Consider the following 12,277-nt stretch of genomic DNA (forward strand, 5'->3'; position numbering starts at 1 on the left):
TGTTGAATATGTATTGTGTTGCCTAGCTAAGTTCTTATATGCATTCCGGACTTATTATAATTAATTGCATTTTTTTTGTCAGATAGTAGATGGAGAGGCATATGAAGCTGAAGAGCTGACAGCATCTATATGGCTTCTTCACATCAATCTGCCAGAGAGTATATTAGAGATGCTTGTGAAAACCTGCTGGGACGGCTACAAAACCTTCCTCTTATTGTTGAAAAACTTCACCAGCAGAATGTTTTAAATGGTAATGAAGTTGGTGACCTTGAGGATGAACCTGTAAATTGCAGAAAAACCAGGAAGATACTGGACTGGGTCATAAACAAGGGTGAGGAGGCCTGCTATAAATTTCTCAGAATACTGGATCGTGAGAGGAAATCAGTCTTGCCAAAGCTGGATTCGTCTAGCCTGACTCCTGATCTACATACGTGGATCTGCTTGTTCTCCTTTAGAGATGAGCCTGAAGATGATTATACTCAAGGTAAGAATGCTTGACATAAGCATATTAATGACTAATTACAAAAACTGTGGCATTTACTGTGGGTACACAATGCATATATCAGAAGTAGGATGAATCCATTTATATTGGGACAGTTTTTGACTTTTCATATAGTCTAAGCTTTCTTGCCATAACTAAAACAAATCTCAACCCTACATGAGAAGGAAAAATGTTTATATTTATATTCCAATGAATCATGGCCATTACCAAGGCTCCAGACTAACATGTATGCATACATGATAAAAAATAATGGTGTAAGGTATGACCCCAGTACAAGTGTATTATTGAATTGAAGTGTATAAAATAAATTGCACAAGTGCAAATGCACATCACTTGGATTGTTTGGTGTAATTTTACAGACACTCCCCAACACACCTTCACTCCGTGTCCCCACCACAGCTTGGTGGGTGAGAAAGGAAATGTGACCAAAGGCCACAGTGCAGCCAGATCATTCTTGTATTAGCAAACATCATGCTGTTCTTTAGAAGAAGAAAAAAAAAACCTTGACAAGCCATGCAGTAAAACTAGAATAAACACTGGCAGTACTTTTCCAGGATGGAGTATTTTATTACTGAAGCTGTATATGGAATTAGTGATGTTACTCCTGTACAGTTCTGTAAATACAATCTGTATAAAGCTTTGAACTGTTTTAATGTCCTTTTTTTGCTTCAATAAAAATGAATTCAGTAGGTTTTTAATCATGTAAAAGGTAAGGAGATGCTTTGGATTAAACATATGAAATAACTACATAGAACTCATTCTAAATGAATAAAAGGGTAGCAGAGGCACACCTAACCATCCTCATAAGTTAGTATGAGTCAAATTTCACACAATGGAAACACAGAGCTCTGATACTTGATGCTGTAACAAGTAGAGTACCTGTTTAACACAATAAATCACTCAGGATATGGAAATCTAATTGTTAATCATAAGCTGAATATACTTGATTTACTCTCCATCCTAAATAGTATTCGAGATAAGTATTAGTATGTCCCAGATTGTAGCATGTTGACATGAGAATCCCAAAGGTACCCCGAATGGTCTACTATTTCTGGTAGATTTTCGAAGTGTGGATCTATGAACATTTTCAGCTAATATTGCTCACAACTCGAGACAGGAGGAGTTTTGTCGAATTCAAGCACTCCTTTTAGAGTGGTATAAATGAAATATGGAAAAATAAATCAAGGGAATAAATAAAATTACATAGTATAAATTATATAAGGAGTAATGAATGAAAAAAAAGCTGAAATGCAAGGAGGACTGGACCGTCTGTGAAACTAGGCAACAAATGTGTTAGTATGTCCCAATACTTGCATACTTTTTACTACACACTCAAAAGTGTGTACTTTCTCTTTACAAGAAGAGTATATACTTTTAGTGCATAGTATAAATTGACAATTTGAGACATGGGATGACTATATATGGATGGACATTATGACAGGGAATTAAAATTGATGTCTCTGAGGCCCTCTAGTAGCTGGCTGCAGTACAATTTGTATTTGTACAATTTGTAGCTCCATCCACTCCCATGTTACTGAATGGAGACTAAGCCAGGGGTTCCCAAACTTTTCCAGGGTAAGGCCCCCCAAATGGCATTAACATTTGACCGAGGCACCCCTTTTGCAAGATGTCTTTAAAACACATTAAAATACAGACCTCTGAATGTATCCCCCTTTTTTATTAATAATTACATTTTACATATTTACATTACATTAGGAACTGATTGTGTGTGTGTGTGGTTGAGAGTGAGAAAGAGAAAACATACTAGTGAGAGGGATGGGCTTGGGGGCTCTGACCAAATTGTTGAGGCCCCCTGGCGGCCCCCACTTTGAAAACCACTGGACTAGGCAACTTTAAATTTAATTTACGTGTCCAAATATTACTTTCAGAAATAGTAATCCTCCAATAATTTTCGCTATGGTAAATATGTTTAATAGGAGCTATTTTGTGATAAATGTAAGAGTGTGGATGATGACCCAGCTAACAAAAATAAGTTCTGTGAACATTTTACTAACATTCCCATTAAGTTATGATGACATTATTTCTGAATGTTCTCTGAACATTAAAAACGTCCAGTTTTTTAAAATGTTGTAAGGAAGTTTTTTTTTCTTGATAATGCAAATGTTAAACATAATGTTAAGGAGAACTTTCCATTTAATCTCTATTCAAACATCATCCAAACTTTCCCCTGGAAAGTTGCTTATATTCATGTTTGTATTAATTCAAATAAAAAATAGGTAAAACATAAGCAATTAATTTCTTATAGCCACATATATGGACTTTTAAATTTTAAGTACCAAAAACTGACACAAGGCAATTATTTTTCACCATTTATAATTTCATATTCATGTTTACATTTTTCCAGAGTATTAAAGTTTAAGTGCATTATAATATACATTTGAATTTTAAATACTTACTGATAAGACTTTAAGATTAACATTTTACTGTAGTGTATAACCAAACTGTAAGCATCTCAGGGAAGTATCCAACACATGGAACTGAAATGAGCTAAGCTTACATATTCTAAACCAAAAACACAACCCCACCCAAGTTAAACATGGGGAACAAGAGAACACAGTAGAAACAGAAAACACCACAAGAGTAAGTTTGCACTGTATATATGAACTGTTTCATTTGGAATTTCAAACACTTTGGTGCTTCAGGCTGAAGACACACCTTAGAGTGTCTGGATAGAGTCTATAGAAACAAAACGTAGTGTTGTTTAAGGTGGATGAAAGAGATAGATACAGCTTTAAAAAAATTATGCACATTATTCAGGAAGGTAGATCACCAGGAACAGGGCTGTTGTCTGTTGATCTAAAACAGGGGTGGTGTGGGTGCAGGTTTTCATACAAATTAGGCCGGAGCCATAACTGATTCCACCGGTTTCACCTGTTTAATCAGTTGATCTTGGCTTTCAGTAGGCTGAGGTGTGGCTTCTGCTTGATTGGAATGAAAACCTGCATCCACAATGGCCCTTGGACACCCTTTCTCTTAAAGAATTAGTGACACTGGAAAGGAAAAAGAACACAGAAATGAGAGCATGAGAGCATATTGTTTACAAACTAGAGCTTGCATGGCAACCCCCATCCCTGGCGGTGTGAGGTGAACGTGCTAACCACTAAGCCTCCGTGCACCCTGTTTGCAGGACTACCAGACCGGCTAAAGACTAGGCTAATTTTGTGTTGCTAGCCACGGGGAGGCACAACTAAGTCATCACTGTATGGGTTTAGCTGCAACAGTGCCATGCAAAGTCTGTTAGCTGTCATTATGATCTGCTCATATCTTGTTCATGAAACTTATACATATTCATGAACTCATACAGACATTTACACAGCTTGTTTTTCTGCTCAGCATGAGATGATATTAGTGTTTCAGTTTCAACCAATTTACTGGTTTAAATATTTTAAAAAAATTCTGTGTATATCCATTTTTCCTCACACTGACCGTGAACTAGCGTTTGGCAGAATTGAGAGCTGTCAGCCAATAAGACACAAGTATTTCCACGTATTTTCCTGTAAACCCTGTCTGATTTGCCTTCTTTTACTGACATTCAGTTACGTAGTGACAAACTGCCCCAAGTGGAGAATTATTCATGGATAAAGAAAAAATCTTTGGGGCTACAGCCCCCAATGCAGAGGCCAGGTTACACCCCTGGATGCATCTCTTCTCTCAGACAAAAATTTTGCCCCACCACTTTTGGTGTAGTGGTGTCACCCCTGGGCAGATTGGTGTATATATGACACTGGTTCCATTAGCCTGATCATTTAATTCACTCTTGACAAGCAGTCCTTTTGATGCTTTTGTCCAATCTATATGAGATAAGTGGAGGTTCCGTAAAACAGGAAGCTGTCTCCAATGATTATGAAGTTTATAAGTATAAAATCCATGACTATTTTTTTAGTGGGAGATAAGTATGCTCATAGATGAATGATAAAGGAATACTCTCTGATTATAATCTGTTCTCTCAAAGGTGGTAACCATTCATATTATGATGTATATGATTCTTAGGGAATCCACAGTTATAAAAATAATTGCACATTCCCTTACTTTTCTGGAGAAAGTCTTCATTATCAATGCAGTTGTGTTTATGTCCCATTAGCTGTGAATAAACGATGACATTTTTGCAGTGCTTGGGATATGAGGAGTTGTACTCAAATTAGTAATGAGAAATTGTCTATTTGTAGTGAATGGTGAATTTCAAATTGGAATCTATTGACTTCAAAGATAGCTTCCGCAATGTTATGCTTGAGCCGTGGTGAGCAATACTCCATGTATATACCAGGGCTGGGTGAATTGTAGACAGTTTTGGCTCAGTGGTTAAGGCTCTGGGTTGCTGATCAGGTGGTTGGGGGTTTAAGCCTCAACACCACCAAACTGCCATTGTTGGGCCCTTGAGCAAAGCCCTATCTGCTCCAGGAGCACCGTATTATGGCTGAGCCTGTGCTCTGATCTTAATTTCCTAAAAGCTGGGATATGCAGAGAAATGAATTGCAATGTGCTATAATGTATATGTAAAAATAAAGGCTGCTTTATCTTCAAATGTGGAGAAGAAGAAAATTAAGATCTGTAGCTCAACTATGCAGTTAGCAGTGCAAAGATATCATCAGTGTATCTAAGAAATATCCTGGGTACATATCCAGTTAATTGTTTAAAAGAACTTTTGCTTGATAAATCCAATAAAGAGGTTTGCATAGGAGAATCTGATGTTAGTGCCAATACTAAAGCCTATTACTTGTGAGTAAAACTTGGAATTGAAACATTTAAGTGTCAGAACACGCTCTGATAATCTCAAGCTTAATGCTGCTAAGATAAACTGTCCCAATTTATCTGATGTCCCAATGAACCTGAATTCACCGGATTGTGGTAAATTGTAGATCTGTGATTGCAATCTAAAACACATTAAACACTACATAACTGAGTTATTCCCACCAATAATCTTTTCACTTTTCCTGTGGTTATTGTAGGACCCAGCTCATGTCATCAGCTGCAGAAGATTTTGAAGACAAGAACAAAAGAAAGTCTAGGTGAACAGTGGAGGCAGAGCCAGCAGTTCTATGGAGGAAAAGTACAAGAGAACTTCACCTTTATTCCTTTGGTGTTGGATACAGACACAGAAAAGAATACACCCCATAACAAAATCATACTTAAGAGCAAGAAATCTAAAAAATCCCGTTCAAAAAAGTTGAGGGCCTACATACCAAGAGACACACAGAGAAAATCCCCTGAAGATTTACTTAATAGCGAGGAGAAAAGTATCCTAATAGTAGGAAAACCTGGAATTGGGAAGACAACAGTTGTTCAACAAATGTTGCATCACTGGGCAGAGAGACATGACCCAAACCTTGACTTCATGTTTTACTTTGATGAAAACACACTGTCAAATACCTCAACTACAGTTAGCTTAGAGCATCTTCTGCTTAGCAAAGTTTTAATGTCAAATCCACAGCTTAAAGACAATGCTGAAGAAATTTTGCACTATCTTCAAGAATATTCCGAAAGAGTCACCATTGTTTTTGATGGAATCAGAGATTTTCCAGACAATGCGTTTTTTCTGGGAATCATACAACATGACCTTCTGCCTGAAGCAAAGGTTGTGGCCACATGCAGGCCTGAAGTAGAGTACAAGTTCTCTGACTGGACAACATGTAAAGTCTATGTTCAAGGATTCAGTGAAGAGTCAATTTATGATTTTTTTAGGAAAATGTCAGGTAATGATCCAGAGATGGTAGACAGTGTGATAAACAATCCTGCACTCTTCAGTCTCTGCCATGTCCCTATGTATGCTTTTATGGTGGCAGCCTGCATTTTAAATGACACTTCTGAAAAAGCACAGAAACAGTGCACAGCTAGTGAGCTGTATGTACAAATTTTTTGTGACTGTCTACAGAGACACGGAAAAAAGAAATTGCTGCACTTAGATGGACACATTAAAAACTGCAGAGACAAGGTCTTATCTTTAGCAGAGAGTGCTTTCAATGCAACCAAGTTAAAAACTATCATCCTGGAGTTTGATTATTATGAGAAAGACATTGCTGGTGCTTTCTTGAAGACAGTTTCAGTCATGTCACCAGCACGTGCCAAGACATTTTGTGCATTTCCTCACAACACAATGCAGGAATTTTTTTCTGCTCTGTGGCTTCTAGAAAAAACAGAAATAGTTGATGAGCTTCTCCATCTGTGCCAGAATGAAGACAGTAAGCACATGAAACATGTAATTCCTTTCCTCTGTGGGCTTCAGTCACACACCAACATTGATCATCTGAAGTGTCTCTTTCCATTGAACAAGGTCATGGAAAATATTGATAGCTTCTTTGAGAAGGTCTTAAACACTTTCCTCTGTGATCAACCAGATGATGAAAAAGTTGACGTTGCCTTCATATGTCAGTGTCTATACGAATATCAGTCTCCTGAAACCTGCTGCTCATTTCTAGAGAGAATAAACTATTATCTAGATTTGAGTGAGGAACATTTGGACCCTTACACATGCTGTGCTGTGTCCTATGTAATCAGCCAATCCAGAAACAAACGGGTTCATCTTGATTTGGAGAACAGTGCTGTGTCACTCTCAGGGCTGAAGACAGTTCTCGACCATTCTCAATATCTAAGGTATTTATATTCAAAATATATGCTTTTAGGGGTGTGACAATACAGAAATGTAAAATTTGAAATTTTATGGTTGTGTCTAGACAGAAATAATGAGTATTACCTGAATATGTGCCTTAGGTGTCCAGTTACACTGGACTAAATCATTCAGCATTATAAAAGTAACTGAAACTTAAAGACTGACTATACAGTGGTGCTGGAAATTTGTGAACCCTTGAGAATTTTTATTTCTGCATAAATATGACCCAAAGCATCATCAGATTTTCACACAAGTTCTCAAAGTAGATCAAGAGAAGCCAATTAAACAAATGAGACAAAAATATTATACTTCATATCATATTATACATATTTTAATATATTATACATACATATAATTTATTTATTGAGGAAAATGATCCAATATTACATATCAGTGAGTGGCAAAAGTATAATCTAGAATTAACAGTTAATTTGAAGGTGAAATTAGAGTTAGGTGTTTTCAATCAATGGTATGATGATCAGGTGTGAGTGAGCGCCCTGTTTTATTTAAAGAACAGATCAATGTATGATCTTCACAACACATGTTAGTGGAAGTGTATCATGGCACAAACAAAAGGAGATTTTTGAGGACCTCAGAAAAAGTTGTTGAAGCTCATCAGGCTGGAAAAGGTTACAAAATCCATCTCTAAAGAGTTTGGACTCCACCAATCCACATTCAGATGGTCACACATTGCGTACAAATGGAGGAAATTCGAGACCACTGTTACCCTCCCCTCCCCAGGAGTGGTGAACCAATGAAGATCACTCCAAGAGCAAGATGCGTAATAGTCCACAAGGTATTAATCAACCCAGGGTAAGTTCTAAGCAACTAAAGACCACCATCAGGAGAACACTGAAGAACAATATTGTGCATGGCAGGGTTGCAAGGAGAAAGGCACTGCTCTCCAAAAAGAACATTGGTGCCTGTCTGCAGTTTGCTAAAATCATGTACACAAGCCAGAAGGCTATTGGAAAAATGTTTTGTGTATTGATGAGACCAAAATAGAACTCTTTTGTTTAAATGAGAAGCATTATGTTTGGAGAAAGGAAAAACGCTGCATTCCAGCATAAGAACCTTATCCCATCTGTGAAACATGATTGTGGTAGTATCATGGTTTGGACCTATTTTGCTGCATCTGGTCCAGAATGGGAGGACGACTCGCCATCATTGATGGAACAATGAATTTTGAATTATACCAGTGAATTCTAAAGGAAAATGACAAGACATCTGTCTGTGAACTGAACTTCAAGAGAAAGTGGGTCATGCAGAAAGTAAACAACCCTAAGAACACAAATCATTCTACCAAAGAATTGTTAAAGAAAATAAAGTTAATGTTTGGAATGGCCAAATCAAAATCCTGACCATAATCCTATAGATATATTGTGGAAGGACCTGAAACAAGCAGGTGTTCACATGAAACATGTTGTTTCACATGAAACAAGTTCATGTGAGGAAACCCAACAACATCCCAGAGTTGAAGCTGTTCTGTACTGAGGAACGGGATAAAACTCCTCCAAGCCGATGTGCAGGACTGATCAACAGTTACCCCAAATGTTTATCTGCAGTTATTACTGCACAAGGGGGTCACACCAGATACTGAAAGGAAAGGTTCACATACTTTTGCCCCTCACAGATATGTAATATTAGATCATTTTCCTCAATAAATAAATGACCAAATATAATAATCTTGTCTCATTTGTTTAATTTGTTTACTTTTAGGACTGGTGTGAAAATCTGATGATGTTTTAGGCAATATTTACTTTACTTTATTGTTGAGTCGTAACTGGAAATTGGTCTTTGGTCTCACCCATTGTACACAAAAAACAGACTTTACATAAATTCAGAACACAAAATAACAATGTATAAGAAAAGTCCAAGTTGATGTGCAGGACTGATAAACAGTTACCGGTAACGTTTAGTTGCAGTTATTGCAACAGTTATTTATAAGGGGGTCACACCAGATTTGAAAGCAAAAGTGTACATACTTTTGCCACTCACAGATATGTGATACTGAATCATTTTCAATAAATATATGACCAAGTATAATAATTTTGTCTCATTTGTTTACTTTTAGGACTTGGTGAAAATCTGATGATGTTTTAGGCCATATTTACTTTATTGTTCAGTCGTAACTGGACATTGGTCTTTGGTTGCACTTTTTAAAAACATGAGATGTCTCAAGGGGGTGTGTCTAAAGTCACCACTCTCAAATGTCTTTTTGAATCCGGCATTATTCACTATTCTGAGTAGAAAATCAGCCAGGAATAGTTGTGTGTGTGTGTGTGTGTGTGTGTGTGTGTGTGTGTGTGTGTGTGTGTGTGTGTGTGTGTGTGTGTGTGTGTGTGTGTGAGAGAGAGAGAGAGAGAGAGAGAGAGAGAGAGAGAGCGAGCAAGATCATGAGAGAGATCATCTATATTGTCTCTGCAGTGGTATTGTTGCCCGGCAGTATGTTGGTAAACTTTCCTGTATTTTTAAACAACTGTAGTGGAAAGTAGAAATTTATAAAAGTATTTCACCTCATGTAATATGTGATTTATTATGACATATAGCCCACTTTATTATGCAGTCTGTCGAATGTGTTGTTTGATACGCAGGCACACCAAACTAGGAGCCTTATATCGAAAGTTATGACACTGTATGCCATATTATAAACATATGCTGTACATCACAAATTTACTTTCAGATTGTGTTTTTTGTCTCACAGGGATTTATCAGCAACACTATGTCAGGTGTGGACAATCACGTTGAAGTGTGAGGAGCTGAATTATCTGATACATCTCCTGCAATTATGTGGAAATGAGATCCACATCCCAGTGAGCAGTCAGACAGATGTGCTTAGGCAAGCTGGAAAAATTATAACCCAGTATGCAGAGCAAACAAATCTCCATCTACACTGTGATAAAGACTCACGACAGTTCTCGGATCTTCTCTGTAGCACGGTGTTCACATGGCTGCCACACATCAGCTCTCTCCAGTAAGTAAATCATGGCTAAACTTAATTTCCCAAATGCATGTATTGGTAAGTCAAAAAAGGTCTCCACATCAAAGAGTATAAGAGTGAATTTGTTAAACAACCCATTTTTAAATCCATTTAATATTAGTCTTAGCTTATGTGGAGCAAGCCATGTACAAGTCCCTGTGTATAAGCCATTACTATAGAAACAACAACAAGCTAGAACAAGCATATTCATATAACATTTTTCACTTTACAGCTGGAACTACTTGTGCTGTTATGAAAATAATTCACCCCATCTGACCAATCAGAACCGAGCATTCAACTGCTTATATTACATTGTGCCTCTTAAATTATATAATGGCCAGCAAGGATTGAATTCTGAACTCCTAGTTTATAAGACCAATGCTCTAACCACTAAGCTTTGAAACCTTTGTTAGAGAGAGAACGTCATGATAAATCTCAGCATTAATGTTAATGAGAACTACAACACCCGGTTCAATGCAGAGTACTCTTATTTGGATGGTGAGGATGGCCACAAAGATAGTCTTGTCAAGTGGTTTTTATTGTAATTCCACTATATAACCTGTATACATTGGAACAAAATGTTTCCACAGGACCATGTGGCAAGACATAATACAGTGGCACAGTACCTGGACTACATAACATGCAAATACATAAGAGTGTGAGATGAGTACAAACAATACAATAAATACATAGAACAGTGAATGTGAACTAGACAGAACAATGGAACAGTGTGGGGGTGGGGAATGTAGTGCAATTTTTACAAAAATATTGACCGTGATGGCAGCAATTGAATGTAGTAGCAGCAATAAAAAGAGTCGTAATAGTAAATCTGTTCAATAGCAGAAATTATAAAGTGCAGGTGTGCAATGATGGATGCACAGTGGTAGCTGTTGGAAGGTTTTGATTGGTGAATATTGGGAGGCAGTGGTGTGTTGAGTATTTTGTCTGCCTCATGGGAGAAACTTCTTTGGAGTCTTGTGGTGGTGTAATGGATGCTTCAGTACCTTCTGCCAGATGAGAGAAGGGTGAAAAGTCCATGAGAGTGGTTGGCCACAATGCTGTTGCCCTTGCATATACAGCAGTTTTGAAGGAGGTATCAATGGTAGGTAGAAAGACCCCAAAGATTTTCTTAACTGTCCTTACAATATGCTGTAGGGTCTTGCGGTCTGAGCAGTCTGTGCAGTTGTCATCCAGATGGTGAGACAGGTGGTAAGAATGCTCTCCCTTGTCCCTCTGCAGAAGGTGGAGAGGATAGGAGGAAGGAGATGAGATCTCTTCGATATCTACAGGAAGTGTAGATGCTACTGGGCCTTTGTGGCTTAGCAGGTGGTGTCCAGGAGAGGTCCTCTAGCCTAAACCTTGGGAATGAGTTTGATGGTTAGGTCAACCTGTGGTCCAATGAGAAGTCCTTCCTCATGTGGATGTGGGTGAAGGGGGTCTTCCTCCCTGCCCTGTAAGATGTGTCTAGCAGTTGTCTTAGCAGCTTATCTAATGATGCCAGGCATTTGTTTATGTCCATTCACTAGGATCCACCCTGGCAGCTAGAGAGGGGCCCTTGAATGCCATTTTAACTGCTGTTCCCTACAGTTGATTCTGTGATGTTATTTGGAAGTGTCTGTTGGTCTCTGCTTAACATCACTGTGTTTCCTGAATAAAAGTAACATCTATTTTTTTCTGTTTAATGAGTTCACACAATTCAGTCCTTTTTTATGTTTCTAGCACCATTTAAGTTCTGCGATGCAATGCGCACTTCACTCAACCAAAAATAAAAATAAAACCAGCCTCAACAGACAACACACTCTGCTGGGGTCCTTAAACTCAGACCTTCTCACAGCCATCACTCAGTTCTATGCTGAGTTTTCTTATAATCTTCTTTAGCCGATAAACTTCTTTATTTAAACACCCTTCACCATCAAACGTTTAGATTTATCAGTGAACTGTTTTAGGTCAGGAAAATATTCTAACACGTACCCTTCTTTTGCTTTTAGTCGAATTAAGAAACAGTTTAATGTCCTCTACATTGTAGTTATGACCTGAACATTCACTCTTGGACAGCACTGTGCTGGAGTCACTTCACTTTCACTCTCAGTCAGTACGTTTACATGGACAACAATAATCCAATCTTAACCCGATTAAGACAATACTCTAATTAAGAAACTAGCATGTAAAC

General features: G+C 37.8%; 1 protein-coding gene across 14 annotated transcripts in view; it reads left to right on the top strand.

The window, feature by feature from the left end:
• LOC108272987 (uncharacterized) overlaps positions 1 to 12,277 on the top strand; it is a 104,612-nt gene that overhangs the window by 1,176 nt on the left and 91,159 nt on the right. For all 14 annotated transcript variants that reach the window (XM_053683910.1, XM_053683919.1, XM_053683916.1 and 11 more), the window contains exons 2-4: positions 83 to 484; positions 5,470 to 7,111; positions 9,832 to 10,101. In XM_053683910.1, the coding sequence (XP_053539885.1) occupies positions 130 to 484; positions 5,470 to 7,111; positions 9,832 to 10,101 (2,267 nt within the window). In that variant the 5' untranslated portion in view covers positions 83 to 129. The remainder of the gene's footprint in view (positions 1 to 82; positions 485 to 5,469; positions 7,112 to 9,831; positions 10,102 to 12,277) is intronic.

The sequence above is a fragment of the Ictalurus punctatus genome, chromosome 12 (genome assembly GCF_001660625.3).
Source record: "Ictalurus punctatus breed USDA103 chromosome 12, Coco_2.0, whole genome shotgun sequence".
Classification (NCBI taxonomy): domain Eukaryota; kingdom Metazoa; phylum Chordata; class Actinopteri; order Siluriformes; family Ictaluridae; genus Ictalurus; species Ictalurus punctatus.